Genomic DNA, 27,450 nt, shown 5'->3' on the forward strand with positions numbered 1-27,450 from the left:
AAAACAACTACTAAATTAACAATGTGGTGAGATTACTTTCTCTACATATGAAGAAGAGAACAGCAATAGCCCCGATTCCAAAACAGTTGGGACGCGGTGTAACACATAAATAAAACAGAATGTGATCATGTGCTAATCCATCTTGACATATACTCCATTGAAAACAGTACAAAGACTATATATTTAATGGCTTAAATTAATTGATTTTTTTGTAACTATATGATTATTCTGAATTTGATGCCAGCAACAAAGATTGTTAAAATTGTGCAATTCTCCAAAAACACCAGTTTGGAACATTCTTCAGGTTCATTGGTAACAGGTGATGGCATGTGTAACCTGCACCTGCATCTGTGAAGACACACACCATTAATGCTGACAGGTACATACAGGTTTTGGAGCAACATCCAGACAATGTCCACGGTTGTCCCCTCTCACCCCAGCAAGACAATGCAGAGCCACATTCTCCTGTACTACAAAGACAGGCCAACAGCATGTAAAGTAAAAGAGTGCAAGTATTAGACGGACCTGCCTGCAGTCCATGTATGTGATAGAAATGGTACCATTAGTGATAAACGCACCACTATGTTTTGTGTTGTGTAGTTTGGATTAACAATTCATTAATTTCCCACATAATTGCAGTGGGAAATGATAGTACTGCCACTGCAACAGCTGGGCTACTACAGCGCTCCTTGAATATACCATACCATCTAATGCAATATCCATACTGAGGGAGAAGTCACTCCCATCTATCACTTGGAAACATGTACTGTCACAATCAGAGGGCACTGGTCTGTTTACTGATTTTTAAAATGGGCCCTATGGATGTGGGATATAACCATGTGTTTTGTTTGCGTACTGAACACAAGACCCCACTCACTACATTACATTCCACCTCACAAAGCTGGTGACAAAAACAAGCCAGCTTTTATTTTGAAGACAGAATGGGTATGCAAGCTGACTTGCCGCAGCTGTGGTGTCATGGTGTCCACCCAGCGCAGCTCGCTTCCTGGTGATACCACGGGATGATACTCGCTTCGATGCTCTTCTCTCCGGCTTGCGGCGCCTAGCGGTAGACGTAGCAACTTACAAGTGAACGTAGCATCCTCAGCTGTCACTTTTATCACATGAAAACGCCTGGTCTCACTTGTCTGTGCATATGAAGATCAATCATCGTTATGTGTTCTTTACATATGTAGGAATACATATTTTAATGAGCTATAGAGGAGCAATGAGTCACTGCTGGCGATTAATTCTAAAATTACGTTCAGCTTTGTTTGCTGTCTTGAACACACCCCGCTGAGTACCCCGATATTGTTCAAGGGGAATAATGGCTGCACAGGAGCCGTCTCCACCATCTTCCCTGGAAGGCAACAAACCGGGCTTCCCAAAGAAAATTCTGGCCAACAGCCTGGAAGACAAGCATCTGTGCAACTCGTGCCAGAAAATCCTGAGAAGGCCGTTGCAAGCTCAATGCGGTCACCGCTTTTGTTCGTTCTGTTTCAACAAAATTGTGAGGTGAGTAGTGTCATGGTTGCCAGCGAGCTAGCTAGATGTGTAGCCTGTGTGAGCAGTCAGAGCTTGTCACCAATCATCCCTTAAAGGTTGTTCAGTTTATGGCTGTAAGTCCTGCTCATTGTCACAGGTAAGGCTGTATATAACTACAAAGACAAGTTAGGCTATAAAGACTGTAACGACCCACGGTAAAATTCGGCATACAGGTCATTCAGCAGTCACCACTGGATATTAATGACACCTCAACTAGTGTGATGGGTTGGCCAGGTGTCCTCGTTGTGAAGTCCCGTTAACCTCTGCCAGAGCAGGAAGTGCAAATGTCGAAGTGGTGAAGCTGACAGTGTGTTGTATTAACCAAGTATCAGGTCAGTGTACAAGCCAAATGTACGAAAAGGTCTGGCAACTGTTAAAGCCTTTCCAATCTATTCCTGTCAGTGTGTAGACTTTACCAGGGACACCAAACTGGACATTTTCTGATCGGAGTTAAGAATGACCTGACCGGCAGACCTGCCAGGAGTCTGTCTGTCTGTCTGACTGTCATGTGTGTCCTTGTCTACGACTTTGTGAACACTAGAATGACGGAGGCAGGAATGAGGACACGACTGAATTTGTTCCGACAGATTGCTGTTACAGTTTACAGTTTTTAACCTGTCTGAATTTCTGTGACGCAAATGTCCCTTTAAACAGCCCTGAGAGAAAACATGTGTTACACCCAGATCTGTATCTGTATGATTATATTACATTGTTTACAACGGAGTCACCGTTTGTGGTAGGTAGTGCAGTACAGAAGGCCTATGTGATTACAATACACACAGACATTAAATTAATAAATAGATAGATAAACAAGCTGAACTTTCTCAGGTCACACAATCGAAGTCTCATAGGTTTCAGTGTAACTCTATTAAAGTTGGTCTACATGAAGCAAAAAAATCCAGTTGCTTTAGTGTAAATCCAGTCGTGATGACTTTCTATTGTAGCTACGACCCTGATTACAGAACCTACGATCTTACTCTCCCTCGTTGATCGTCCAATGTTTAAATCTATACGTCAACTACAGTATGCTCACATAGTCCACATTGACAAAAGGAAGCAAAGTCAGACACCCCTAGCTACATCAGCGAAGCTGTGGTGAAGAAAAAATATTATTTTTATGTTCCAAAGAATCAACCTGACATGGACATGACACATCTCCAAAATGGCAGAGAATGTTTAGAAATAGCTGTGCTTGTAGCTCTACTTCCTAATGAAACTTAAGATGAAAACTGGCATGGTTCAACACAGGCCAGGACAGGAAGGCCCTACAGCGGGTGATGAAAATCACCCAGAACATCACTGGTACCATCTACGGAGCATCAGTGACCTCTGTGAAGTATGATGTCTGCACAGAGCCCAAAGATAGGCTACTCATAGACAATACCCACCCAGCCACAGTGTGTTCACCCTGCTGCCATCTGACAAAAGATCCAGAAGTATCCATAAATATATACTGTTTATTTTTACGACTTATTATTTATTCATTAATTTTATATAATTTTATTTTGTGAGCAGCATAAAGGAACTATTGCAAACATTTTGTTGTTTAACCCTGCATTGTATTGTGACTAATTAATGAATCTTGTATCTTGTATTCCTAAATAAATGTATATTTGATAAAATCCCCTTGATTAAGCGACACGCAGAAAGTCAGTAATAGTCCCACGAGGAGTGCTGGCTGGATTCTGGGAACATGTTGATGTCAACAGGGGCTTAAAAAGAGCAACTTTTCTCCAGGGCCCCTTGGTATAGTTAACTGATCATGTAATCTATTGATCAGTATGGTAACTGATTACAGACCAACTAGATATAAACAGGGTGTTACAGTAATAAGACTAATGCTACCAATATAAACACATAAACACATTATTCTTGTGTATTCACATCTCTCTCAGTAATCACTTTTATTTGTGTGCTTGTCTCTGTGTTTTTTTGTAATGTGACCAACTGTAGTTACAATAGACATCTTGGAGTTTTACCAAATTATTTTACGAATATCTGTTGTTTGTTTCAACCTTTATTGATTCTAGGGAAGGTTCACTGAGAGTAATGCTCTCTTTATTCCTGAACACTCTGATCACATTCACACAGTTACACATTCACACCTGGAAGCTGTTAAGTACAACCACAGGCTGATCTGTGGCCACTGAGCAGCTCCACTGGAGCGGTTCAGTGTTGCCAGATATCGTGAGAGAAACAAGCAAGCGGGCCTATGAAAACAAGCCCAAGACAAGCGACTTCTCCGTTCCTGGTAAAAAAAGAAAAAAAGAAAAAGAAAATAGAAAGATTAATACACTTTGCACACGCACAAATATCAACCTGAATCCAGAATTATCATCGTATTTATTACTGTTTTTATATGTTATGACCCTTTTTTGTTTTAGCTCCAGGATTTCAAATCAACATGACATGCAATACAATAGGAAGAGGAACACTTTAACAACAAGCCCAAAAACCCGCAACCCGCGACTACCAATATTTATAAGCGACTCTAAAGAAAAACAAACCCAAAGTCGCTTATAATAAGCGGACTTGGCAACTGTGGAGCGGTTGGGGATAAGCGCCTTCCTCAAGGGCAACTTAGTGGTGGTAATGAGGGTGGGGCATTTTCCCCACCCAGATTCATCCTGTTGGTCTGGGACGGCTGGCCTTTTGGTCAGAAGCTTGCCTGTTAGATAAACTGGCAAAGTTGACAAATGTATCTTTGCAAGGCTGTAAATGTAGCCATTAATTATTACTTTGCAGATATTTTTATCAATAAATTGTTCAGCAGACTTGTCTATAAAATATCAGAAACATTTTCACATTTTCCACAGCTGAAGCTGTTTAAAAGAATAGTTTTGTTCAACAAACAAAGAAATCCAAACCCCAAATGACTTAATGGCTTGATCAGTGAGTTCTTGACAAGCTGATCTCAACTTGCTGTATTGGAGCTTTCTACTACATTTCACTGTTTTCACTGTAGACGAACGCTCAGATAATACCTTGAGTTCAGATCCTAGGGTCAGGAGTGAACTTGATGGACTTAAATGGTATTTGGATAGCGGTGATGGTACAATCCCTGGTTCCAAAAAAGAAAACCTTTTTGACTGACAGCCATTTAAGACATGTTGCCAAGCCCATGTAGTAATCTCCTTCTTACAATCACGTGTTTAATAAATTAGTGAACCTCGCCCTATCCTTCCTTGTGATCAGCTGAGCCTTTCGAGGATGCACTGTACATACCCACTCATGATACTGTTACTGGTGGCCAGTGACCTATTTACATGTGGAATGTTCCAAACAGGTGTTTTTGGAACATCGCATTGCTCACCCAGTCTCACACACACACACACACACACACACACACACACACACACACACACACGGAAAAAAAAAATATACATGTAAAAGAAACATTAGACTCCATGAATTAAATGTGATGACAGTTTTCTTAAAAAAAAAATTGTTAAGATGACAAGCTCTTGAAGTTAAAGATGATGTACTGTTTTCAATTCAATAAATGTCAAGTAGGATTGTTATATTCTGCAATTGTTTTACAGTGTCCCAACTTTTTTGAATCAGAGTTGGTATATTAAGAAGCGATTTTGTTGGCCGCATGGTACAGTATAAGAGTAATGTAAATATTTGTTTTCCTCCCTTCAAGTTCTGGACCACAGAAATGCAGTGCTTGCATTAAAGAAGACTTATTTGAGGAACCCACCTCCATTCTCAAGCAAGGTGGCGTAAGTACATTTTTTATGCTACATGCTATCTTTTGCCCACAGTTACATTGAAAACAGCAATATTAGGCTCTTAAGATCCCTAGTTTGTTTAAGCAACATATAGAAATTAACCCCCACAGTTTTGAGTGCGACGCCACTGTGGTATATACAAAATCCAGGTCAGTAATGATTTGTCAGACCATATTACACCCTAAGACACTGTACATCCAAATGATTTTGAAGCTGTTCTTTTAAGGTAAGTTACATAATGTTGCTTCACCATAATATCAGGTCTTTCATTCAGAGAGGAGCTTGGCCAGGTTTGGTATTTTTGGTTTCAGGTGTGGAGAGCCAACATTTTCCTGGATCTGAAGCCTGAGAGTCAGCGCTGTAACATCATTGTTTGTTTTCAGAGTATAGTGCCAACACAGCAGAAAAACTTTGTGACAGCTCTATGACTTGCCAGTGTAGACAAAAGATGGAGCAACTATAGTTCTTTGTCCCTCAAATGACCACATGTGCTGCAAATTGGAGCCAGGAGAAAAAAGTATGCTCCAAGTATCCTGATCCTCAGTAAATTGATCCTTTGAAACACAATCCCCTTCACACTGTAACTGTAGACACAAACCAGACCACAACTGACAACAACCTCCTTTTCTCCATGCAGGCTTTCCCTGACAATGCAGCTCGGAGAGAAGTGGAGGCCTTGGCGGCTGTCTGTCCCAATGAGGGATGCACATGGACGGGAACTATCAAAGAATTTGAGGTGCACCAGCATGCAAAGCAGCCTGGGAAATGAATACCTGCTCCCAGTCAAATGTCCATTTATTTTGGCCATTTGTTAGCCAATTACTGAGACTGTGGAGTGGTTTGTGTGTGTGTCTGTATTTGTGTTTGTGCCTGCCTTTTCACAATTCTTGCACTTGTTTATATGTGCCATCAATAATAATAATAATAATAATGACTATTTACTCAAAGTTCATAGAGTGCAATACAGTATATAATCCATAGTTTGATCTAGTCGATATCAGTCTCACGGCTCACTGTAGCAGAGTTGGATTAATTTACTGTGAATGCTAACCCAACGTTCTCTACTGCTGCTAATTCATATTAAAATGTTTCACCAGTGAAACACAGTGGCTTTATAGTGAAGAGGTCACATGAACCCAGTGTCCTGTACGACCACAGTCTTTCAGCAGAAATATTTGTAAGAGGATCCGTTCTAAATATTTCAGTGAATAATGGAAGAGTGAGGAGCATCCACAGTGAGCTGTTTGAAGGAATATAGACCTGGTATCAACATCTGTTCTGAGTGGTCCGATCACAAGTGGATAGCTTTACGCCAGCCAGTTCACACTTGGCATCAACATATGTGTAGGTGATCATCTCAAGTGACCGTGTGATATTGATGTGTCAGTCGCGAACGAATCAGTTCGAAGGAACGACTCTGTAACGCATGCTAACTAAACTTATTCCACGTTTCACTTCTCTCTTGTTCTTTCGTTCTCACAGACCAGTCACTGTGTTGTTCACTGTTTAGTTATCAGGGTGGTGAAGAGGACTGAGAGCCAGCCAATTGTATGCTGAGTCTAGGACACTGTTGTTGAATTTTAGCCAATGAGAAACAGCAATGCAACCATTTCCTTGAAAAAAAATAATTCATTTTCAAATGAAATTTCATTTAGTTCGTAGCTCATTGTTCTCGTTCGTTCATTGATTCCTCTCCTGGCGTTCTCGTTCAGTCAGTCACTCGTTCCTGGCTTGCAGGCTTTAGCTGTTGTTGTGGAAATTCTCCTTTGTGAGGTAGAGAGTTGCTAAGTCTCCGAAGAATGTCAGACTTCAGCGTATCAGATGTCTTTTATAACATGCAGCGTGGAGAAGAAGGCAAAAGCGTTCTCTCCCGAACTCTAAAATGTTACCCCTTAAGTATAGAACAGAGAGGAGGTTACCTTCATTTACAACAGTCATAAAACATTTTCTTTATATAGCAATGACTCTTCGATGTTTGGGTGTATCCTGTCTTCCCAGGACAGTGATTCTTTGATGCAACAGATGGGACAACAAATGTCATCTTATCTACACCTCTGTATATTCTCATGTGGGGGATGTGCCCCCACCTATGGCTCTTCTGACACCTCAAGCAACGTGACATTCTCCCTTCCTCCTCCTGTCCTCACAGCACATTTGATCACTAACAGGAAGACTATGTAATTTTCTTACACTGTTGTGTTGTCTAAAAGTACACCTAATCATGAAGTTGCACTGTTATGTTGACCGTTAACATGATTGTTTGAGAACGAGGAGCAGAGAACTGCATTACATGATTCACCGCTAAATGACGTACCGGAAACGCGACTGAACGAACGAACGAACGATATGTATGATTCTTCCTGAATCTTGACATAGAATGATGAAATCCACCTCTAGTGTGTGATCTGATCTCACTTTCCTGCTCTATATGCATGTAAACACGTACATCAGTGGAACAAATGGGCAAAATGTTTTTTACTCAAAGAAATATCTTTGTGTATAACTGTTGTTGAATGAAGAAGAAGGCCCAAATAGTTAAGAATTTGTCATAGACAGCATTTCTAAAGTTTCACACAACTGAAAAACCTATAACTTATAAGGGGGTGTATGGAAGTTCTCCAAAGGCGTCAAAGAAGTAGCCATATTGATTCATGTTTAGTGTATTTGTAAAGTAGGACATGTTTACCACCAATAAAAGTAATTTAATACATTGGATGTTAGATAGTGAAATCAGTATAAATAGTGTGTTCAAACAGCTGATAAATGTTGGCAGGTAAGATACTATTTAGACACAGAAGCAGACAGGCTGGTACAAGTTTCTCCTCTCTCAACTTAAAATCATGATTTATAAAGGAATCCGGGGATATTGTGGTTACTAGTTGGATCAGTTGAATTGGCAGGTTAAGAGAGCCCGAACATGGAACAACTACATGGACATCAAACAGTGTGTAATCCATTCTACCTGTGGTAGAATGGATTACAATGTTGCAGCTTCTTCTTCTTGTTTCACAGGGGAGGTCAGTTGAGTAGGCTGTCTTTCAATGTGGCCCGGGACATATGCATACATGCTGCTGAAAGAACTTTGTCAAATGCGGCCCAGACCACCTCGAATGTGGTCTGAGCCCCAAGTGACTCTCAGATGTGTCCTCAATGTTCCTTGGAGATGCTGTACTCAGAGCTGTCCACTTTTGACCAAATCACTCAGGACACATGTTGATGCAAAGTGTGAACAGCCTGTTAGAAGCAGAGCTTGAGGTGACAGCCTCCACACCTCCAACTTGTCAGCATGTGACCAACTTCACTCTGACCTGCTGTTCTCTCTGTGCAGCTTTAAATCAGGATGATTGTGGACTCCTTTAAGTTTGTTTGGCTGCAGTGGAAACAGAAACACCAGCTGCTCTTCTGTATAAAGAGTGTTTACTGTAGAATAAAATTGCACTTGCTATTACCATGGCAACTACTGCTGCCACTAAATTAATCAAGATACCAATCAAGATCCTAAGGACCAAATGACTTAATTTGTGTTCTTAAAGGTTCAAGGTATTTATCTTTATAAAAACCAGGGTAGGGTTGTGCAATACATATTTTCTTAGCCTCCTCATGGCTTTATGGGCAGGACAGCTTGAGAGATGGCAGGAAATGAGATGAGAGAGAGGGTGGATGTCATACAGCAAAGGGGTCAGACTCAAACCCTGGGCCGCTGCAGTAAGGACAAAGCCTCCGTACATGGGTCACACACTCCACCAACCCAACTCCCGGGGTGCCCCACTTCTGTATCTTTGACAGATGGCAGCAGGGTGAACAGACTGTTGCTGGGTGGATGTTGTCTTTTAGTATCTTTCACCTCACTCAACTGATATCACTGGTGCTCTGTAGATGGGTACCAGTGATATCAGTATCCCAGCTGCTCTGTTTGAGGTGCTGAAGTGACTGAGATTGTATCTGTTATGAAGCTGTTTCTCTCATTGCCATCCTTCTGTCAGTTTTGTCTTGGGTCCATAATATTCTTTAGACTATCTACTATAAATACTAAATTCTAAACTATATTGTAGCCTGTATACTATCGACTGTCATCTTCATGATCAAAGTCGCAATGTTTAGTTGCTAAGAGTCAGTGGATTATGGACACATCATTATCACTTATCATATCATACTTAACAATAGTATGTGAATATAACAGCGGAATTAGAAATGTCACAGTCGTGGTTCGGTCTTACCTTTGGGAGGTGTACATGAATGTGTATGAGTGTGTATGGGTGAGGATGTGTGGGCAGGGGCTGCTCCACCCCCCTGTAAAAAAGTTACAAATCACAGACTGCATACACCAACTAGATGCAATCTACGGTCAGTGACAGCATAAAGTCAAATGTACAGGAGGGATGGGACTCTTATTGATACCAATGCCAGAATCAATTCTCCTTATTGGTTTGATTCTTTATCAACTCCCATATAGATATAGATTAATTGAGCTGACTGTAGAGAACTAACTATAGCAAGAGTCTGTCATCAACTAAATTACACTTACTGTGACACTTATTATGACACACATTTTAACACTGGATATTTACCCTCATTAAATTGTGGATTGGTGTCAAATATCTGATATTCCTGTTTTTAAAGCCCATGTTTTGCAGAAAGATTTGTCAGCATATTGCTAGTATTTCTAGCATTCGTTGAAATTATCCATTTAAGGACATTACAACAAACACTATTGTCATCTCTCTTCATCTAATATAAGCACACTTTGGACTGTGTCTCCTCTACACCAAGACTACTCCTTGCTAAAAGTTTCCAGCAGTAGAATTTAAAAAAAAAAAATTTCATTGTTTTGCAGTGCACAGCTGCAAAAAACACACCAGCACCCATGTTCATCCATTAATAATTCAACATTAGATAAAATGTTGAAAAGTTCATTTGTTGGTCACTTGCAGGCTAGCCATGAGGGCAATTGTGACTTCATGATCATCCTGTGTCCTTCCTGTAAAGAGTTGATGAGAGCCAACGAACAGGAGCGCCACAATGAGAGAGAATGTCCAGAGAGGACGCTCAACTGCAAATACTGCAAAGAACCCTTCCTGTTAAAGAACATCAAGGTCAGATTTCTTTGTTTTATTGAGGTCAAGAACTGTTCAGGCATTGTGCCTGTTTACTTTCAGGGATATATTGTAATGTACTATGATATTGTAGCATGATACTTGTCAACTTTAGTACAAACTTATAGATACTGATGTTATGAGAAGTGGATGTTAATAAATGTCTGTGATTAACTATTGTACAAGGTTCAATACATTTATTGTCTTTTTTTAATCACAAGGGTTTAAAAAAAGAAAACAATGTTGAGTCCTTCAAGTCCTACATCCATTTTAGACAATGGAGTGTTGAGGATGAGTTTAGGAGTCTCAGCCTGGGGAGTGAAGCTGCTCTGCATTCTAGTGATATGGCAGCAGATTCTAATGTATTTTTTGTCAGATGGCAGCAGTGTGGAAAAACTGTGGCTGTGTGGGTGTTGTCTTTTAGTATCCTTTGGGTTCTGTGCAGACATCTCACTTCACCTATGCTTTGTAGATGGTACCAGTGATGTTCTGGGGGGTTTAAATCACCTGCCGAAGAGCCTTCCTGTCCTGAGTCATGCATGGACTATGCCAGTTTGTGATGTTTTCAGTCAGAATGCTTTTTATTGCTCCTCTGTAAAAGTTGACCATAATCTTGCTCCAAATTTAGTCTTCTTTAAAAATGTTTCTAAAATTAACAATCGGCTCCTTGGATTTGCTGACATTTAGCAATTGCTCCCAATATGTACTCTTATCCTCGATGTCTGGGAGTGCAATGTGAACGGGAGGGGGCTGAGCACATAACCCTGGGGGGCTCCGGTGTTGAGCACTAATGTAGAGGATATGTACTCTTCCAATTTGTACTCTCTGGAGTCTGCTTGTGAGGAAATCCAGTATCCAGTTACTAACTGTTCTAAACTAGAGGTCACTTATTGTTTCTCCCAGGCATTCAACCATCATCCTCAGAATCTGTATCTTTCTTAGTCATAACATGATGCAAGGACTGAGCTTTGGTTTCATGATAACAGGTGGTGCTCTTTCTCCAGTTGTCCGCTGACTGAATTTTCTGTCTTCACAATTTGTTGTATGGTTTGTATTTATTGCTGACTCCTTGTTACTTGAAAACACTGGCCGGGGCTTTTCATTATCCAAATTGTACCCTGTAACCATCGTTACAGGAGGGCTGACAAAAGCCCCCGCCATTTTACACACTGCTGTAATTGCTTACTCAGATTGCTAACCCTTTTCAGCCTGAGAGGAGGAGTTTAAAATATGAGAATGTGAGGCAAAGATACTGCATGAGGTTAACAGGAGTCACTGTGACTCGTCTATAAAAATGGTCAGCAGATGGAACTGAATGAACAGTTTATTGAAGATTAAAGAGTTTTTTTGTGTCTTGTTGACATTTTTATTTTCGATAACAACCGGTGAGACAGACAGAAATGCGGAGAAAGAGAGGGGATGACATGTAGGAAAGGGCACAGACAAGATATACTTATCTTTAGACCCAGCATCACTTTTGTTTCTTGCAAATGTTACCTCTGCAGATTTTCTTTTTTTTTGAGAGAGCGAGTGCTCAGAGTGCCAGACTTGCTGGAGGTCATGTGATGACATCTGAGCATAAATATCACTTGTGTATATAACTATAATGCAGGAAAAGTGAAGGAATCTTACCATAGGCAACTGCCCCAGGATGAGATGTTTCCCTCACTTTAAAATAACTGTTCTTATTTTGTTTGTAGGCTCATGATGAAATCTGTCCAAAGTACCCAATGATATGTGAAGGTTGTGCAAAGAAAAAGATCCCCAGAGAAAAGGTACCCTAGATATTTTTATCCAAGTGATTTTTCATAATTCTGTTGAATTGATCTCATTTACCATTTAGCTAGGGATCAAATGCTACAACATATTCTATAGATCATTAGCTTCTTTAATTTTTTGTTTTGCAGTATGTGGACCATATTAAGTTCTGCAGTAAGTTTAAAGCACCATGCCGATTTCATGTTGTTGGCTGCGATACGTCTGTAAGTAGACATTTTTGTCATAATTTGCTATATGTGTAACAATGGCTAATGTAATAACTTCTTGACTATGTAATTCCTTGGAAAGATCGAACACATTTTCCCATTTATGAGAGAATGAGTTTCTAAGTTGACTGAACAAACATTTTCAGAGTGATGAATAAAGGTGCAATGTGTAAGGACCATGCCAAACAAATAGGGTATCACCATAATGACTACCAACTGCTGCTCACTATACTTTTTGCAGTAGCTATCTTTGGCTGTAGCAGCTGTAAGCTAGTAACTCAGTTAGCCAAGCAACTAGTGGCCCCATTTGCTAATTGGTCTTAAGCAACAGGGGTGTGTTGGTGTTGACACCGTGTGCAGTGGAACCAGGGTCAGTAGCTTCCCCGTGAACACAGTCGTGTCAGGACTGAATGCAGCCTATGAGTCCGGCGGGTGCCTGTTTGACAACAGGGATATAGACACAGCACGGGGCTACAGAGAAGATGTGAAGCAGGAGCAAAAGGAAGGTGCTAATTAGGAGAACAATATAAAAACAAACTAAGACTGTTTGTCAATTAAGCATGGTCTGAGTAAAGAAAGAAAGTTGCGTTAAGATAGTGTACGGTTGTATTTTCTGTTTTAGTAAGGAAAATTGATGCAAGTTTTTCCTTACTTGACCTTTCTTTCCTTTCCTCTTGTGAGTTTATTTTGTTGACTAAAAAAGGTAAGAAAGCTTGTGAACTGTAGGAAACTGTAGCCATGTGTGTACTGTGAGCTGAAACTGTAGGAGCTATCAGACTATCACCTCTTGAGGTACAAAGTGTTATTAGGAGAAAGGACAGGAGAGGGCTAGCTGGTTAGCATTGCTAACTTCAGTAGACATTTCTGCAAAACAGTACATGGTCATATTTGACATAACATCAGCACTGTTGTTTCTTCACACTCTGTTCATAATGTAAGTTCACTTTTTGAGTGTTTTTAAAGTAAAATTCTGACCGCATCTTACAAATTGCACCTTTAACTGAAACTAACATGCTTTTTATTTAAGATATTATGATATAATGGAATTATGTTACATTGACAGAACAATCTTTGTAACACTGACAATATTTCCTTTATTTGCCAAGATATTACATTATTCAACAGTTATTACAGAACTTATTGTCATGTCTGTAAATTAAACCTGTGTTGTTCAGTATGAAGCCCTTGGATGTGTGAGTGTGTTTGTGTGGATGCATAATGCCTATATAAAGTATTCACCTTTCCTGGGCTTGTTCTAAGTTACTATTTTACAGGGCTGCACAATTAATTGAAATCACAATAGAAATTTGGCCAAGATCAATATTAAAATCACAGAAGTTTTCAAAAGAAAAATAAATGTGTGACAAACAGCATAATAAAGATCACTGCAGTGCTGCAGAGATGTCCTGGGGCCTCATTTATAAAACTGTGCGTAGGATTGACATCAAAAGGTTGCGTACGCAGGAAACACAGAAAGTGCGTACGCACAAAAATATCCTGATTTATAAAACAGTGCCACGCACGTCCTACGCCGATTTCCCTTTATAAATCACAATCCACTCTAAATGTGGCGCACCTGTGTGCGGGTCATACCACGCCCATATTTGACTATGAATATTCAGAGAAACGCCCCTAATTAATATTCATTCATGACTGAAAGCATGCCGAAAGCAGAGAGAAAGGCGAAGAAGCGCAGTCCACTCAGTGTGAGGTGGAAGTTCTTGTCGGGGAGGTGGAGAAGAGGAAGGCTGTATTATTTGGTGGACAGTGTTGGGTCGGGTCACCAGTGCCAAAAAGGCTCTAGAGTGGCAGCATGTGGCAGACAATGTATGCTGTTGCCTCAGAAGGTCGGAGTGTGGCCGAAGTGAAAAAAAAGTGATCAGACGTAAAAGTGGAAGCAAAAAAGCGCCTGGCGTCACACAGGCAGAGCGTCTGTGTGACGGGCGGGGGAACGGGCTGACCGGAGCTCACCCCGCTGGATGAAACACTGACAGGGATCATCAGGGAATCCCTCCTGAGTGTCGTGGTGACGGAGGTGGAGGGGGACACCGGTGTCGGCCCAATTCACTCTCACTCGGTGCTCTTATAGCAACTTGAGTGCAGTTAGTGGCACCGATTATATTTGGGAAACCGGACATTGCTGGAAATTGCACATTTTTATTTGCCTGTTCACCGTATAAGGAAACTTTATGTACTGCTGCGACAAACCAATTATACCCCATAACAAGTCTGGCCTAACACGGCTAGAGGTTGGCTGGGATATCCCTGACCTGTCAATTCCCTCTGGAATGTGCCGTGAAACCCGAGTGTTGTGAGCACTTGAAGCAGGACTGGCACAGCGTGGTTTCTGCGGGTGCTCCTCTCTAACGCTGGGCCCAATACCACACATAGATCCAAGAGGACAGCTCGTGGGAGTCGGAAACGGCTCATCAGCCACTCGTCACTGTTGGCCAGTGGATCTTGCTGGTCTCTGAAGTTCCGCTCCCTCTGTATCCTTCCGTTTGCCACATCCTCCAACACTGCCAAAGCAGCCATTGTGCGCAGTTTCTCCCGTTTCTTTCTTCTGCCATCAGTGGCGCAGTTTCTCCTTACCCCAGTTATGTGCGTACGCATGGGTCAGAGTTGGCGTGGAGGACCGCACATTTTCCCGTCAAGTTCTCTTTTCTCTTTTTATAAATCCCACGGTGTGCGTAGAGAGCGCCTTATTTTGTGCGTACGCAACGTTTATAAATGAGGCCCCTGGTCTACAAATCTTGTTCTCTAGATTTTAGAAAATATGTTTGTTTGATACAGACCCCAACAAATGTCACATTATCATGACTGTAATAGTTTCTTTAAGTAAAATGAAAACTGTGACACTAATCATGAGTCAAATCACACATCATAAGAAATGAATTGGATGTGCTTAATCTTTTTAACAGTGATGAACTTGTGGAGACCTGAGTAGAGATATAAAACACAAGTTTGATTACAGTACTTGGCCTCTCATGTCAATACTTATTAGAAGCACCTAGGTAGCAGTAGCAGCTTTGAGAGAATTCCGATTTAGTATTGCACTCTGTTATGCCCTTTCACTGATTGGTGTTCAAACCTCAGATTGTAATTTGTGCTGCGAGTACACTTATGATGGCTTAGAGTTGAAATGCTTTTTTTTATGTAAATGTCAGAGTTTTGTTTGTTGTGATTCTTGTCACTAACTGTTACATCGTTCAAGTTTAGGAGCTGTGCATGTTGTTATCTCTCACGATGCCAGTAAAGATACAGGCAAGTTTAAAGAGGAGACAGACAACTTTCGAGTTATCCCCTCCTAGTGTTTCCCTGTGGCATTACAGTTGCCGTCACTGTTGCAAACACGGTATTAGCAACATGGCTACCACTTTTTGCTTGGCTACTGTCCAAAGCAAAAAACAACCATAAGGATTCAAACCTTGAAACCCTGATCCCTGCTTTGAAACACCTGGTTGTATTAATGAGTTGGCAGGTTTTGTTACCTACTGATCTAATGGAAGGAATGCTGGTTTTGAACTCACTGGTTGTATCATGTCCTACTGGTAAAGGGAAACACTAAACGCTGGCACCCCCCCCCCCCCCCCCCCCCAAACTGAAAGCCCATCAGTTCACTCTTTTTCTATCTAAGTTTCTATCACTCTCCCTCTTCTATTTCTTTGCCTCTTCCATAGGCAAGTTTCTTTTTCTTTCCACAGTTATTCCAGTTGTTCCACCGTTACCTGATGGTAGTGAACGTAGAAAACAGAGAACCTTTGTACCGTAATTCATCCTTTTAAAAATTCAAAGTGAGGTACCTACATGTGGATTGTGTCATTTCTCTACTGCCATTACATGTAGCAATCAATATTTATGCAGATTGTCTGTTGCCAGTTGAACCTGAGGTCATCTACATTAAATGTGGCATGTCCTCATTTAACTTAAAAATAAGACTTAGAAATATGTCACAGTAAATGGTTTTAGTGCTTAGGTTTTATATTTGTACTAAATTTGTTTGATTAGTTTCACGTCCAAGATTTATTTATTTTGTTTGGTGACAGTGTGGTTAAACAAAACCTAAAAAAATGGAAGCGGTGAATACTTTGTAGAGTGTATATATTCATTATGAGCTCCATTCTTTCGTTGCTGTATGCTTTTACAATTTTCTTCTTGTGTCACACAGTTTTTCATACATCATTAATTTGTTGGTTTGAAATGGAGGAGGACTGTTGTTTATGTTCTTAATGTGTTTCTGTTTGTATCGTTCTTTGACACAAAGGTGGAGAAAGAGAAGATCCATGACCATGAGCGGCAGTGTTCATATGAGCACCTTAACCTTCTCCTGCATTTCATCATGGGCATCAAGGTGAGCCTGGAGAGCTTGCAGCCCCAAAGCCTGGATGTGGCCAGCCACAAGCTGCAGGAGCTCCACCAATCCCTCAGGGATCTGGAGCTGAAGATGAGCCAGGTGGCTGGGGGTGGTCTAGCTCCCGTGCAGGGTGCATGTGCCCCTACCCTTGCCACCTCCTTCACCCCGTTACCAAGCGCTTTTGGTGCTGCCCTGGAGCTTCAACTCCAGAGTGAAAAGACCAAGGTAGCTGAGCTGAGCCGGCGCTGCCAGGAGCTAGAGCTCAAAGTGAGCACTTTTGAGAACATTGTATGCGTCCTCAACAGAGAGATGGAGCGCTCTTGCACCACCATGGAGGCCTACAACCGCCAACACCGACTGGACCAGGACAAGATCGAGATCCTCAACAACAAGGTGACAAAATGAGACATGATCTGTGCAGTCCAGCTGTGTTTTTCACGAGATTAAGTTGCAATCTAAATGATCTTGAAGGGAAATGGGAATATCATGGCACCAAGAATTAGAAGAAAATTTCAAAGGATCATCCATGAATTAAATTCATCTTTTCAAAACATCTAGTGGTAATGTAATGCAAATGTTTTGTAAATTATTTTGTAAGTGATCATATGAACATGATAATACCTACCTATATTGTGCTCAAGGGAATAATTGCTTAAAGTTGGCCAAGGTGATCGCTCGTCATATGTGTTACATTTAACAACAGCAGTCTGTTCATCAGGGAGCTGCAGCCTCAAAGATAGCTTGTAATTAAACAGTCTTGTGTTTCTGTGCTGTAGGTTCGTCAGCTAGAAAGAACAGTGAGTCTGAGAGACCTGTCTATCGTGGAGATGGATGGGAAAATGAGAGAGATGTCTGCAGCCACATATGACGGCATTTTTGTCTGGAAGATCTCTGATTTCACCAAGAAGAGGCAGGACGCCGTGGCTGGCAGAGCTCCCGCGATGTTCTCTCCTGGTAACAAGTTCTGAGTTAACAAGTAGCAAGTTCTGAGTTATAATATGTTAATGATTAATGATTTTAACATAATATCTGTCAATGAGGAAAATATATCTTTACCCGTTATTGGTCTATAATGTTTTCCAGCCTTTTATACCAGTAAATACGGCTACAAGATGTGTCTGCGGATCTACCTGAATGGGGACGGGACGGGCCGCGGCACCCACTTGTCCCTGTTTTTTGTGGTGATGAGAGGACACAGCGACGCACTCCTCAAGTGGCCTTTTAATCAGAAGGTAACATTCATATATATATATATATATATATATATATATATATATATATATATATATATATATATATATGGCACAATGCAACTGTCAACTGTGGCAAATAGGCTTCAGTTTAGGGCGGAGCCAAGTGAGCATAAAAGCAGCAGCCAGTAGTCTGCTGTTCAGTTACATTATGTCTGTGGTAAGAAGCTGTGAAACTACTGCTGGTTAGTGATAAGAAACTGTAAATTCAGTGTTTAGGCATTCTGTGAGGAGGGTTAGTTGAAAGTTGTAGTAGTAGATAGTTGTCTAGATACATTAATAGATACTTTTAAATTTGTTGTGAAACTGTTGAAGCTGAGTGTTATCAGTCAGTTTCGGCCAAGTCCGCTGCGGCAAATAGGCTTGATTGCAGGGCTAAGCCTGCATTAGGTAAATCCAACACATATTGTCTGTAGTCACTACAGCGTCACCTGCAGCGTCAGGACAGCAGAACGAAGACTGTCAAACAAAGACTTAGGGAGTCTCTCTGCGGGAGTCCATCAAAGGAGTCGAAGTAACGATGACTGTCCACTACCCAACACAGCCATGAGTCCTATCCAGTCCCAGTCATGACATCAAACCGGAGAAGATTCCACAGGAGACCCATTGCTCAAGGCTGTAACCCAGCCGATCTCTGCTATCCAACATTCTCCACTGGTACTGAACTTGAAGTACTAGGGGGGCTAGGAAACTGCCAGTCTGCAGTAGAAGGCGGACACCATTTCAGCCTATGCCTCCCTGCAGACTCTTCACTTCCTGGCCCTGACAGAGACCTGGATCCCCCCAGAAAACACTGCCACTCCAGCTGCACTCTCAACTGCCCACTCATTCTCACACTCCCCAAGACAAACATTTTGAGGAGGAGGAACTAGACTCCTCATCTCACCCATGTGATCTGCATTTGAATTCCACACTGTCTCTGTCACCCTTCCTTTCAAGCTCAACATTGTGGTGATCTATCGCCCTCCTGGTCCCAGCTCCGGCAGTATGGAGCCCTCTGGAACAGATACGCTGGACTTCTATTTCTGGCGGATGCTGGAGCACGACGCAGCAATTCAGCTGAATTAAGCACCGAGCAGACAGGAAGTCAAGCACCGAAATAACAATATAACATCCGGCTACTTTTCAAAATAAAACCCTCTGTGTTGCCACCAAACAAATCTAAAAAAAGAGACAAACACAAGTTCTTCTGTTAATCCTTTGGTCGGGAACACTTCGTGTTGTTTTTATAACATAGACCTATAACTGTGGTTGTGAGTGATGATGTGATTATCGCGGGAACTCCTCGGCCTCGCAACGCCAGCTGTCTACCGTACTGCGCCATGGCGGACTCAAAATGCAACCTGTGGGGGTTGCCGGACGGCGGAGCAAAACCGGATCGGAGCCGTAAGGCAGGAGACACGTATCCAGTGGAATTTCGGAGTAAGGTGCTCCCCTGATGAGGGTACAACACTCGTTGTCCTGGGTGACTTCAGCATCCACCCAGAGAAGCTGCACTCATCTGAATTCATCGACTTCTTCTCCACATTTGACATTTGAACCAACTTGACCTTGCCTTCATAAGGTCCTGTGATACCTCGGCACTCTCCGTTACACTGCTCACTGTGTCCGACCATCATGCTGTTACTTTCTCTCCCATTGAAATCCACCACCTCCCTTGCTCCTACACCTCACATGGTCACCACCTGCTGCAATCTGAAATCACTCTCTCCCTCCGCTCTCTCCTCAACTGTTCTTTCCTCACTGCCATTCACAGATCAATTCTCTCTCATGTCCACCGAAGAAGCCTGCTCCACTCTGTTATCCTTCCTCTCCTCCTCTTTAGACGCTCTCTGTCCACCTGACTAGCACTTGTCTGCCTCCAACCCCAGGACACTATTCTCCTTGTTCTATTCTCTTCTCACCCCTCCTACCCCTCCCCCTCCTTCCTCCCTCATGGCTGATGACTTTGCAACTTACTTAACCAAGAAAGTAAAAGACATCAGCTCCTCATTTACTGCTATGGGCATCCATAAAGTACCTCCCCCAACCCTCACCTCTGATGGCCTTACCTGTTTCAGACCTCTCTCCTCCGAAGTTAAACACTGATGTTTAACCGTGCCACCACCTGTTCCCTTGACCCTCCTCCCTCCTCCCTTCTCCAAAACATCTCACACGACATCTTGCCATTAATCAACCCTAATCAACTCCTCCCTTACTACAGGCCTTATTCCAGCTCCTTTTAAGACAGCTTCGGTAAAGCCACTCCTAAAGAAACCCACCCTAGAGCTCAGCTGACATCCGAAACTACAGACCTGTATCTCTTCTTTCATTCCTCTCTAAAACCCTGGAACGTGCAATCTACAACCAACTGTCCTCCCATCTCTCACAAAACGACCTCCTTGACTCTAATCAGTCAGGCTTCAGGGCTGCTTACTACCCCTCACAGTGACCGAGTCACTCAGTGACACCAGAGCCCTGTCCCTCTCATCAGTCCTCATTCTCCTCAATTTATCTTCTGCGTTTGACACAGTCAAGCACCAAATCCTCCTCTCCACGCTGGCCAAATATGTCATTGCTGACTGTGTTCTAACCTGGTTCACATCATACCTGACAATTCGTACCTTTTAGGTCATATGGAATGGCTCCTTGTCCAAACCCTGCTTTCTGGAAACTGGTGTCCCTCAAGGCTCAGTATAAGGACTACTTATGTTTTCACTATACACTAGATCACTAGGCTCTGCAATCACATCACATGGATTCTCTTACCACTGTTATGCAGACGACACCCAACTGTTCCTCTCTTTCCCCCATCCTCCAATACCCACGCTGCAACGTGCATCTCGGAGTGTCTTGGAGACATCTCCGCTTGGACAGCTTTGCATCACCTCAAACTCAACCTTTGTTAAACTAAATTCCTCTTCATCCCGGGGAAAGACTACCCTCGCATGGACCTGTCATTCACTGTTGAGGACGTCTTGATATGGCCTTCGCTGACTGCAAGGAAGCTGGGTGTAATACTCGACGATGAAAGGACCTGCATCCCCAGCATCACTGCTGTGGCCGATCCTGCAGATTTGTCGTCTTTCCTCATTATAGTCCGTGTAAAGCAGAAATAAATTTGTGTTATGAGTTTGTCACACCACAGAAACATGTGTCATTGACCACTGAGCCAAATTTGAAAGATTAAAAAAATTGCCAAGTATATAAAATTAGGTCTCAAAATCATGGAAAAACAAGCACTTCTCTCTGCTGTGAAACGCTGGGGGCGTGTCAGTTAGAGGCGATGGAACCACGCCCACGCGCTGGAGGGGAGCCTCCTCCATGTACTGTACAAGGACGTAACCTACAGTAACAATGGAAGCTAGCAGCATCATCGGACAGACCCAGCCCGACCTGTTTGAGCCATCAGAGCCAGAAACTGACTCTGAGTCAGACACTGATAGTGCTCAGCCTCGTTCCTCACAGTCCATGTTTTACATTACACACAAATGTAAAACCCCAGTCTACATATAATTCCTTGTCATAGATATATTGGTGCAAATGAAATATTACCTGTAGATTATCATTGTGCTGTCAGATGGACTCCACTCAGGGAATGAGGCCATCATGTCATGATTAAATTCAATAACATTTGCTAACATTACATGGGCATGACAGGATGCACAATGTAAAATCACTTTCAGGATTTGCACCTTCAGCAACATGCATTTAATTGGCCAAATGTACAATATTTATAACATACATAAGCACACACTTACACTTAGAGCTTAAATCTGGCCCCAAAAAAATTAAGCCTGACCCAACCGGAGCCGAGCCCGTGCAGTGATGCCGGTAACACGATACTCTAATCTAAGACCACTTCTTTCAGTGAGGAGTAATCTAACGCGGTAATATTTCCAAACCACTAATCAGATTAAAGTTATTTATTCAAATCACTGTGCGTTACTATTATTTTTGTCATTTTCCTTAGTAAAAATATATATTTTTGTTTTCTTCTTGCGTCTCGGGGAGTGACGTCACGTGCGCGAGAAGTCACGTTTTCAGCACGAGGACACTCACTCACGTGTAAAACCACGCAGCGGCACAAACAACACGGAGGGAGGAGAGAGATGCACCTTTTGTAGCTGGAAATACAGTCATTATTTTGAGTTATTAAAAACACACACACACACAAATGCTTGATCAAGGGCCGGCACGACCCGGCCCGAGGATATTGACGGGAAATATCGGCCCGACCCGGCCCGCGGTCCTGGTCGGGTCAGGGTCGGGCTCGGGCAGAGAATCTAAACTCTACTTACACTCTCTGGCAGGCACGTAATGCCGGATGAGAGACCTGTTGTCGGTTCGGCCCCACTGACCAGCGTCAACAGACTCTTCAGATATCCAGACTTTACCTGGTGACAGTTGCTGTAACTATCGGGGGTAAAGTGGACACTGCAGAGACGGGTGATGGTGGTGATTTTAACTCTCAACAGTAGCTCCTCTTGACAAAATCGATCCACCGTTTCCTTACGTTGTCGTCCATAGGAAAGATGCACGAGCAATGTGGAGGAGACATGACTGTTTAGCTGACTGGTTGACTGGTTAGCTAGCTGCAAACTATTCTAAGATCCTTTTTAATGTGTTTAGAAGAAAATGGCTGAATTTGCTTTACACGGACTTTAAGGATGCAATGCAACTCCTGGTCCCAGCGCTGGTCATCTCCCGCCTGGGCTACTGCAACTCGCTCTTGGCTGGACTCCAAGCTTCTTCGACTAAATCATTTCAGCGTATCCAGAACGCTGCAGCGCGCTTTGTTTTTAATCTATGCAAATTCTCCCATGTGACCCCCCTCTTCCGTGATCTTCACTGACTTCCTGTTGCGGCCCGAATCAGATTCAAGATGATGGTGCTGGCCTTCAAGGCCGTCAACGGAACAGCACCCGTCTTCCTCCAAACATTGGTCAGACCACATGCACCCACTCGCCATCTTCCGCAAAAGACTCAACACTCATTTTGGTTAGACTTCACCTTGATCCCGCATAGCATGACACCCCCCCCCCCCCAAAAAAAAAAATGTATATGCACTTGTATGTTTTCTAATCCTTATTTTCTTTTTTACCTTATCGACGGTGGCTTCTTTCTTGTGACAAATTTGCTTATTGTAAGTTGATTAAGACAAAAGCATCTGCTAAATGCCCTAAATGTAAATGCAACAGATGTCTCACATTTTAAGGCATGCTGACTCTAGTACATTCAACCATCCTTACAATTGCAGACTATGTGTAACAATGTTACCCCAGAACCTCAACATCCTGCTCCTTCACCTGCATGATCATCTGATGCCAACAACAGTCACTTTGCACAACCAAAGAATTTCTGCACAAACTGTCAAAAGGTTCTCAGCGAAGTTCATTTGCATGCCCACCAGGTTCCTGACCTGACTGTAGGTTGTCATTAGAGATGTGTCTAGAACTCTGGAGAAGTGTTCTTTAAATGGATAAATCCAGGTTTACAATGAACCGGGCAGATGGCAGACGTTGTGTGGTCAAGTGGTTTTGTTAATGTGAACGTTGTGTGCAGAGGTGGTGTTGGAGGGGTTACAGTAAGGCCATAGAACAAGGATTGTTGGATACTGTACTTCAACTCTTGAAAAATTGGAGCAAAACAACATTTATGTATGTCTGTATGTGTATAAATAAATATATGTGTGGATGTATAAATATATTTGTATTTATATGTATATACATTACAGTCGCGGTCAAAAGTTTACATCCACTTGTAGAAGAAGAGAAGAACATGTCTATAATGTCAGTCTTCAGTTCCAATGATTTCTACAGCTCTAATCTTTCTGTGATGAATGAGTGGAACACAAACTACTTTGTCAGAAAAAACATTCATGAAGTTTGCTTCAAATTGAATTTATTAGGTTCTTCTGATAATGCAACCAAATCTGCTGGGTCAAAAATATACATACAGTAACTTGAACCATCAATTTAGGTGACTATAGAAAGTTGTGTGACTCAAACCCTAACCCCTTTGTAGCATGGCCACAAACCCTACAATGGGAACATCTAAAGACTTCAGCATTGATCTGAAAGAGCTCATGATTTGAACATGCAAGATCAACTGTACAAACAACTGTATAAGTATTAAGTGCATGGCACAGTTGTGTCACTGCCATGATCAGGAAGCAAACACAAACTATCACCCACTGCTGAGAGAAAATTGATCAGGATGGTAGAGAGTCAACAAAAAACACCAAAAAGTTCGTTTGCAAAGAATTAGAAGCTGCTGGAAGACAGCTGTCAGTGTCCACAGTCATCAACATGACTGAAAGACTGTTGTGTTAGAAAGAAAGCCTTGCTCCAGACGTGGCACCTTAAAGCTCAACTCAAGTTTGCTGCTGATCACATGGACAAAGAAAAAACCTTCTGGAGGAAAACTCTGTGGTCACATGGGTTCTATGAAATATGTTCAGAGGAGAGAAGATGAGGCCTTTAACCCCAAGAACACTAGACCTACTGTCAAGCATGGAGTCGGTAGTATTATGCTGTGGGGCTGTTTTGAGAAATTTTAATTGGTTTCAGTTAGGCGTTCCAACAAGATAATAATCACAAACACATCAGAAGTGATAAAAGAATGGCTGAATCAGGCTAGAATGAAGGTTTTGGAATGTCAAGTCCTAACTTGAGACCCATCGAGAACATGTGGAACTGTGTTCATGAAACAGCCAACAACTTTAGTTTAACGTAATGGATTCTGTCAAGGAGTGGTTAAAAATCCTGTCAGAGGACTACCAGAAGCTTGTGTATAGAATAGAATTACTTTAATGATCCCAGACTGGGAAATTATTTGTATTATTTGTATGGCTATCAAAAGCACCTACTTGAAGTGAAAATGACCAAGGGACATTTAATCAGATATTAGAATTACTGTATATATTTTTGACACATTGTCACACTTTGAGAAGAAACATAAGAAATTCAGATTTGAACCAAACTTCATGAATGTTTTTTGTGACAAAGAGGTTTGTGTTTCACTCATTCATCACAGAAACATGAGAGCTGTAGAAATCTGACCCTAACCTGAAGAGATGTAAACTTAAAAAAAAAAAAATAGCCTTGACATCCAAAAGCACCATGCTAATATGGTTTGATGTTTGTTCTTGTTTCCGATTCAGTGGGTGGTGGTTTTCACTAATAATTTTTATTTATTGGAAGTGCCTTTTACTATGATCCATTAATAATTTAGAATGCATTTGTGATCATATTATAACTAAAATCTTAAACTGTCAACATGCTATATACTGGAACTGCATTAGTGAGCAGCTCAGTTATTTGGTCAGAGCAGATGTAAGGCTGTTCTCCTACCATCTGTGCCCAGGTCACCCTAATGCTGCTCGACCAAAACAACAGGGAGCACATAATTGATGCCTTCCGGCCCGACATCTCGTCCTCATCCTTTCAGAGGCCAGTCAGTGATATGAACATCGCCAGTGGTTGCCCACTCTTCTGTCCACTTTCCAAGCTGGACTCTAAAAACTCCTACATCCGCGACGACACCATCTTCATCAAGGCCATTGTCGACCTCACTGGGCTCTAGGCAAACGATGGGGGCATAAATCCAACCCTGCCTTTTGTTGCTACTAAGCTGTTTGAATCACCAGGCTTTTGTATCACCAGTAAGTGGCATTTCTCTTTTGGGTCTGTCGAGTTTTTGGTTTGGGAATTTAGTGATGGCAGCAATATGCAAGACCTGAGCAGGAAACTTTTTTTTTGCCATGTCCACAGTGGCTGGTGGTTTTCAAGACTTCCTTAACCACTGTAACTATTTTACCAATCAAACTGAGTTTGTATTTGATGGAAACATTAATTATGTACCAAAGTGAAAAAGTGAGGAGTGAAAACACTATATAAGCCAATATTTGGCTGGTGACAGGTGTTAATTTCCCACCCTGCATAAGACTCTCAAACAACATTTGAACTTTTAGAAGCATTTCAAGACCTAGGTGTGAAATATGTAGACAACTAAGATGATAGTGTCTTAGTCTGCAGTGATCGGCCTATGGCTTCTTGTACCATAGATGAGGCTCATCATGTTCAGTTTTACACAGAATTTTTTTTGTATTTTTACTGTTTAATTTTTAAAGATGAGATGGTTTGACACAATCAGACTACTGCATTTTAAATAAGTTCCTCTTGTGATCTGTAATTGCTGGTAGCTGCTAGTTTTGTCCCAAAATAATTAACTTACTAGTTGCTAGTTTAACTACCATAGCTCTCGATCCCCATAATATTTGAGGCTGCATTTTCTTTGTTTTTGGCCAGTTGGGGCTGAACTCCAGGGCAAGATAAAAATTTCGCATTTAACATATAATGGCGTTGAAAACTTGATTAGGCTGACATGTTAGCCATCGATTTCTCACTTACACATCCAGCAGACACACAGTAACACGATTATATACCGGGTGACGTGTCTCTGGCTACCTGATAACTGTAACCCTTATCATGGTCACCAGCTGTTCGCTAACTTTACCTGTCTACAGGTGGGGTACAGTGAGTATGAAATCTAAACATTTAGCGAAAAAGATGCTAAAACACTGTACAGAACTGCAGAATTGGATAGAGTTCTTTCACTATTAGTGAAACTTTTTACTTTTAGTCATTTGGCGTTATTAAAGGAAAGGTTGACTCAAAAATTTAAATTCAGTCAGATGGAAAGTTGATTGAGTTTTAGTCTGCAAAATAATTCTGGAGCTCCACAGCAAAAAATGTTGCAGCATTCTTCAATCCAGCGTATTCCAAGTCTCGGAAAGACCTGAATTCCTACATTGATTTGAAAATGATTTTATTTGAACAATTTTTTAAACGAAAATCTTCACAATGAGAAGATTGAGTGTGAGCAAAGTGGGTGCGAACATGACCGGCGTCAAGGGTGTAAATAATGTCTTTTTAAATCAATTTGGTATCTCAGGGCTTGCAGAGACTTCGATTACGCCAGAGAGCTGTATGGAGCTTTTTTTTCTTTGGGGGGGGGGGGGGGGAGGGGGTATTGTGGTGGTAGTGGTAGTGTTCCATGAAGCTTAAGAAATGTTCTGTGGAAAATAATTCACCTGACTAGTTATTGGCATAGGGCTAAGTAGACAATGACTGAATTTGCATTTTTGGGTGAACTTTTCTTTTAATATAAACATTGTTGATAGTGAAGCTTAAAAAAAACCCAACTGTGTTAAACTACAAACTGCTTTTTTGGTTACCTGATTTTCACCACGATTTCTTATATTTTCAACACCAACACATTTCCAGACTGTTTTTAAAATAGAAACTGAAAATAATGAGCCTTAGACTAGTGGCACCATACCTATGTAGTTTAAACAACCTGCAAACACATTGGTAGGTCATGCAAGTATAGGCGCTTGTGCTCACCGTTTGTGTGTACTAATACACATTTGTTAACTAATAACTTTTTTGCATTAACAAAGGTGAAGTTTCACCTTTGTTACAGTGTTACCCATGTAGCCTTCAG

General features: G+C 41.7%; 1 protein-coding gene across 3 annotated transcripts; it reads left to right on the forward strand.

The window, feature by feature from the left end:
• The first annotated feature begins 989 nt into the window (after window positions 1-989).
• traf2a (Tnf receptor-associated factor 2a) lies at window positions 990-26,959 on the forward strand. 3 transcript variants are annotated; one of them, XM_030417414.1, is made up of 10 exons: window positions 990-1,515; window positions 5,192-5,270; window positions 5,917-6,015; window positions 10,211-10,372; window positions 12,073-12,147; window positions 12,280-12,354; window positions 16,622-17,104; window positions 17,488-17,665; window positions 17,795-17,943; window positions 25,309-26,959. In XM_030417414.1, exons 1-10 carry the CDS (start codon window positions 1,328-1,330, stop codon window positions 25,525-25,527), a joined length of 1,707 nt encoding a protein of 568 aa, XP_030273274.1. In that variant the 5' UTR covers window positions 990-1,327; the 3' UTR covers window positions 25,528-26,959. The 3 variants fall into 3 exon arrangements, with proteins under 3 accessions (XP_030273274.1, XP_030273276.1, XP_030273275.1); XM_030417416.1 differs by lacking the exon at window positions 25,309-26,959 and adding an exon at window positions 18,378-21,106; XM_030417415.1 differs by lacking the exon at window positions 12,280-12,354.
• The last annotated feature ends 491 nt before the right edge of the window (window positions 26,960-27,450 follow it).

The sequence above is a fragment of the Sparus aurata genome, chromosome 5 (assembly GCF_900880675.1).
Source record: "Sparus aurata chromosome 5, fSpaAur1.1, whole genome shotgun sequence".
Taxonomy (NCBI): Eukaryota; Metazoa; Chordata; class Actinopteri; order Spariformes; family Sparidae; genus Sparus; species Sparus aurata.

Bases quoted from the DNA above. Each gene is read 5' to 3' on its own strand.
- traf2a (XM_030417414.1), top strand. From the start codon at position 1,328: ATGGCTGCACAGGAGCCGTCTCCACCATCTTCCCTGGAAGGCAACAAA. The intron at 17,105-17,487 runs GTGACAAAATGA...TCTGTGCTGTAG, and splicing joins TCGAGATCCTCAACAACAAG to GTTCGTCAGCTAGAAAGAAC. The intron at 17,666-17,794 runs GTAACAAGTTCT...AATGTTTTCCAG, and splicing joins TCCCGCGATGTTCTCTCCTG to CCTTTTATACCAGTAAATAC.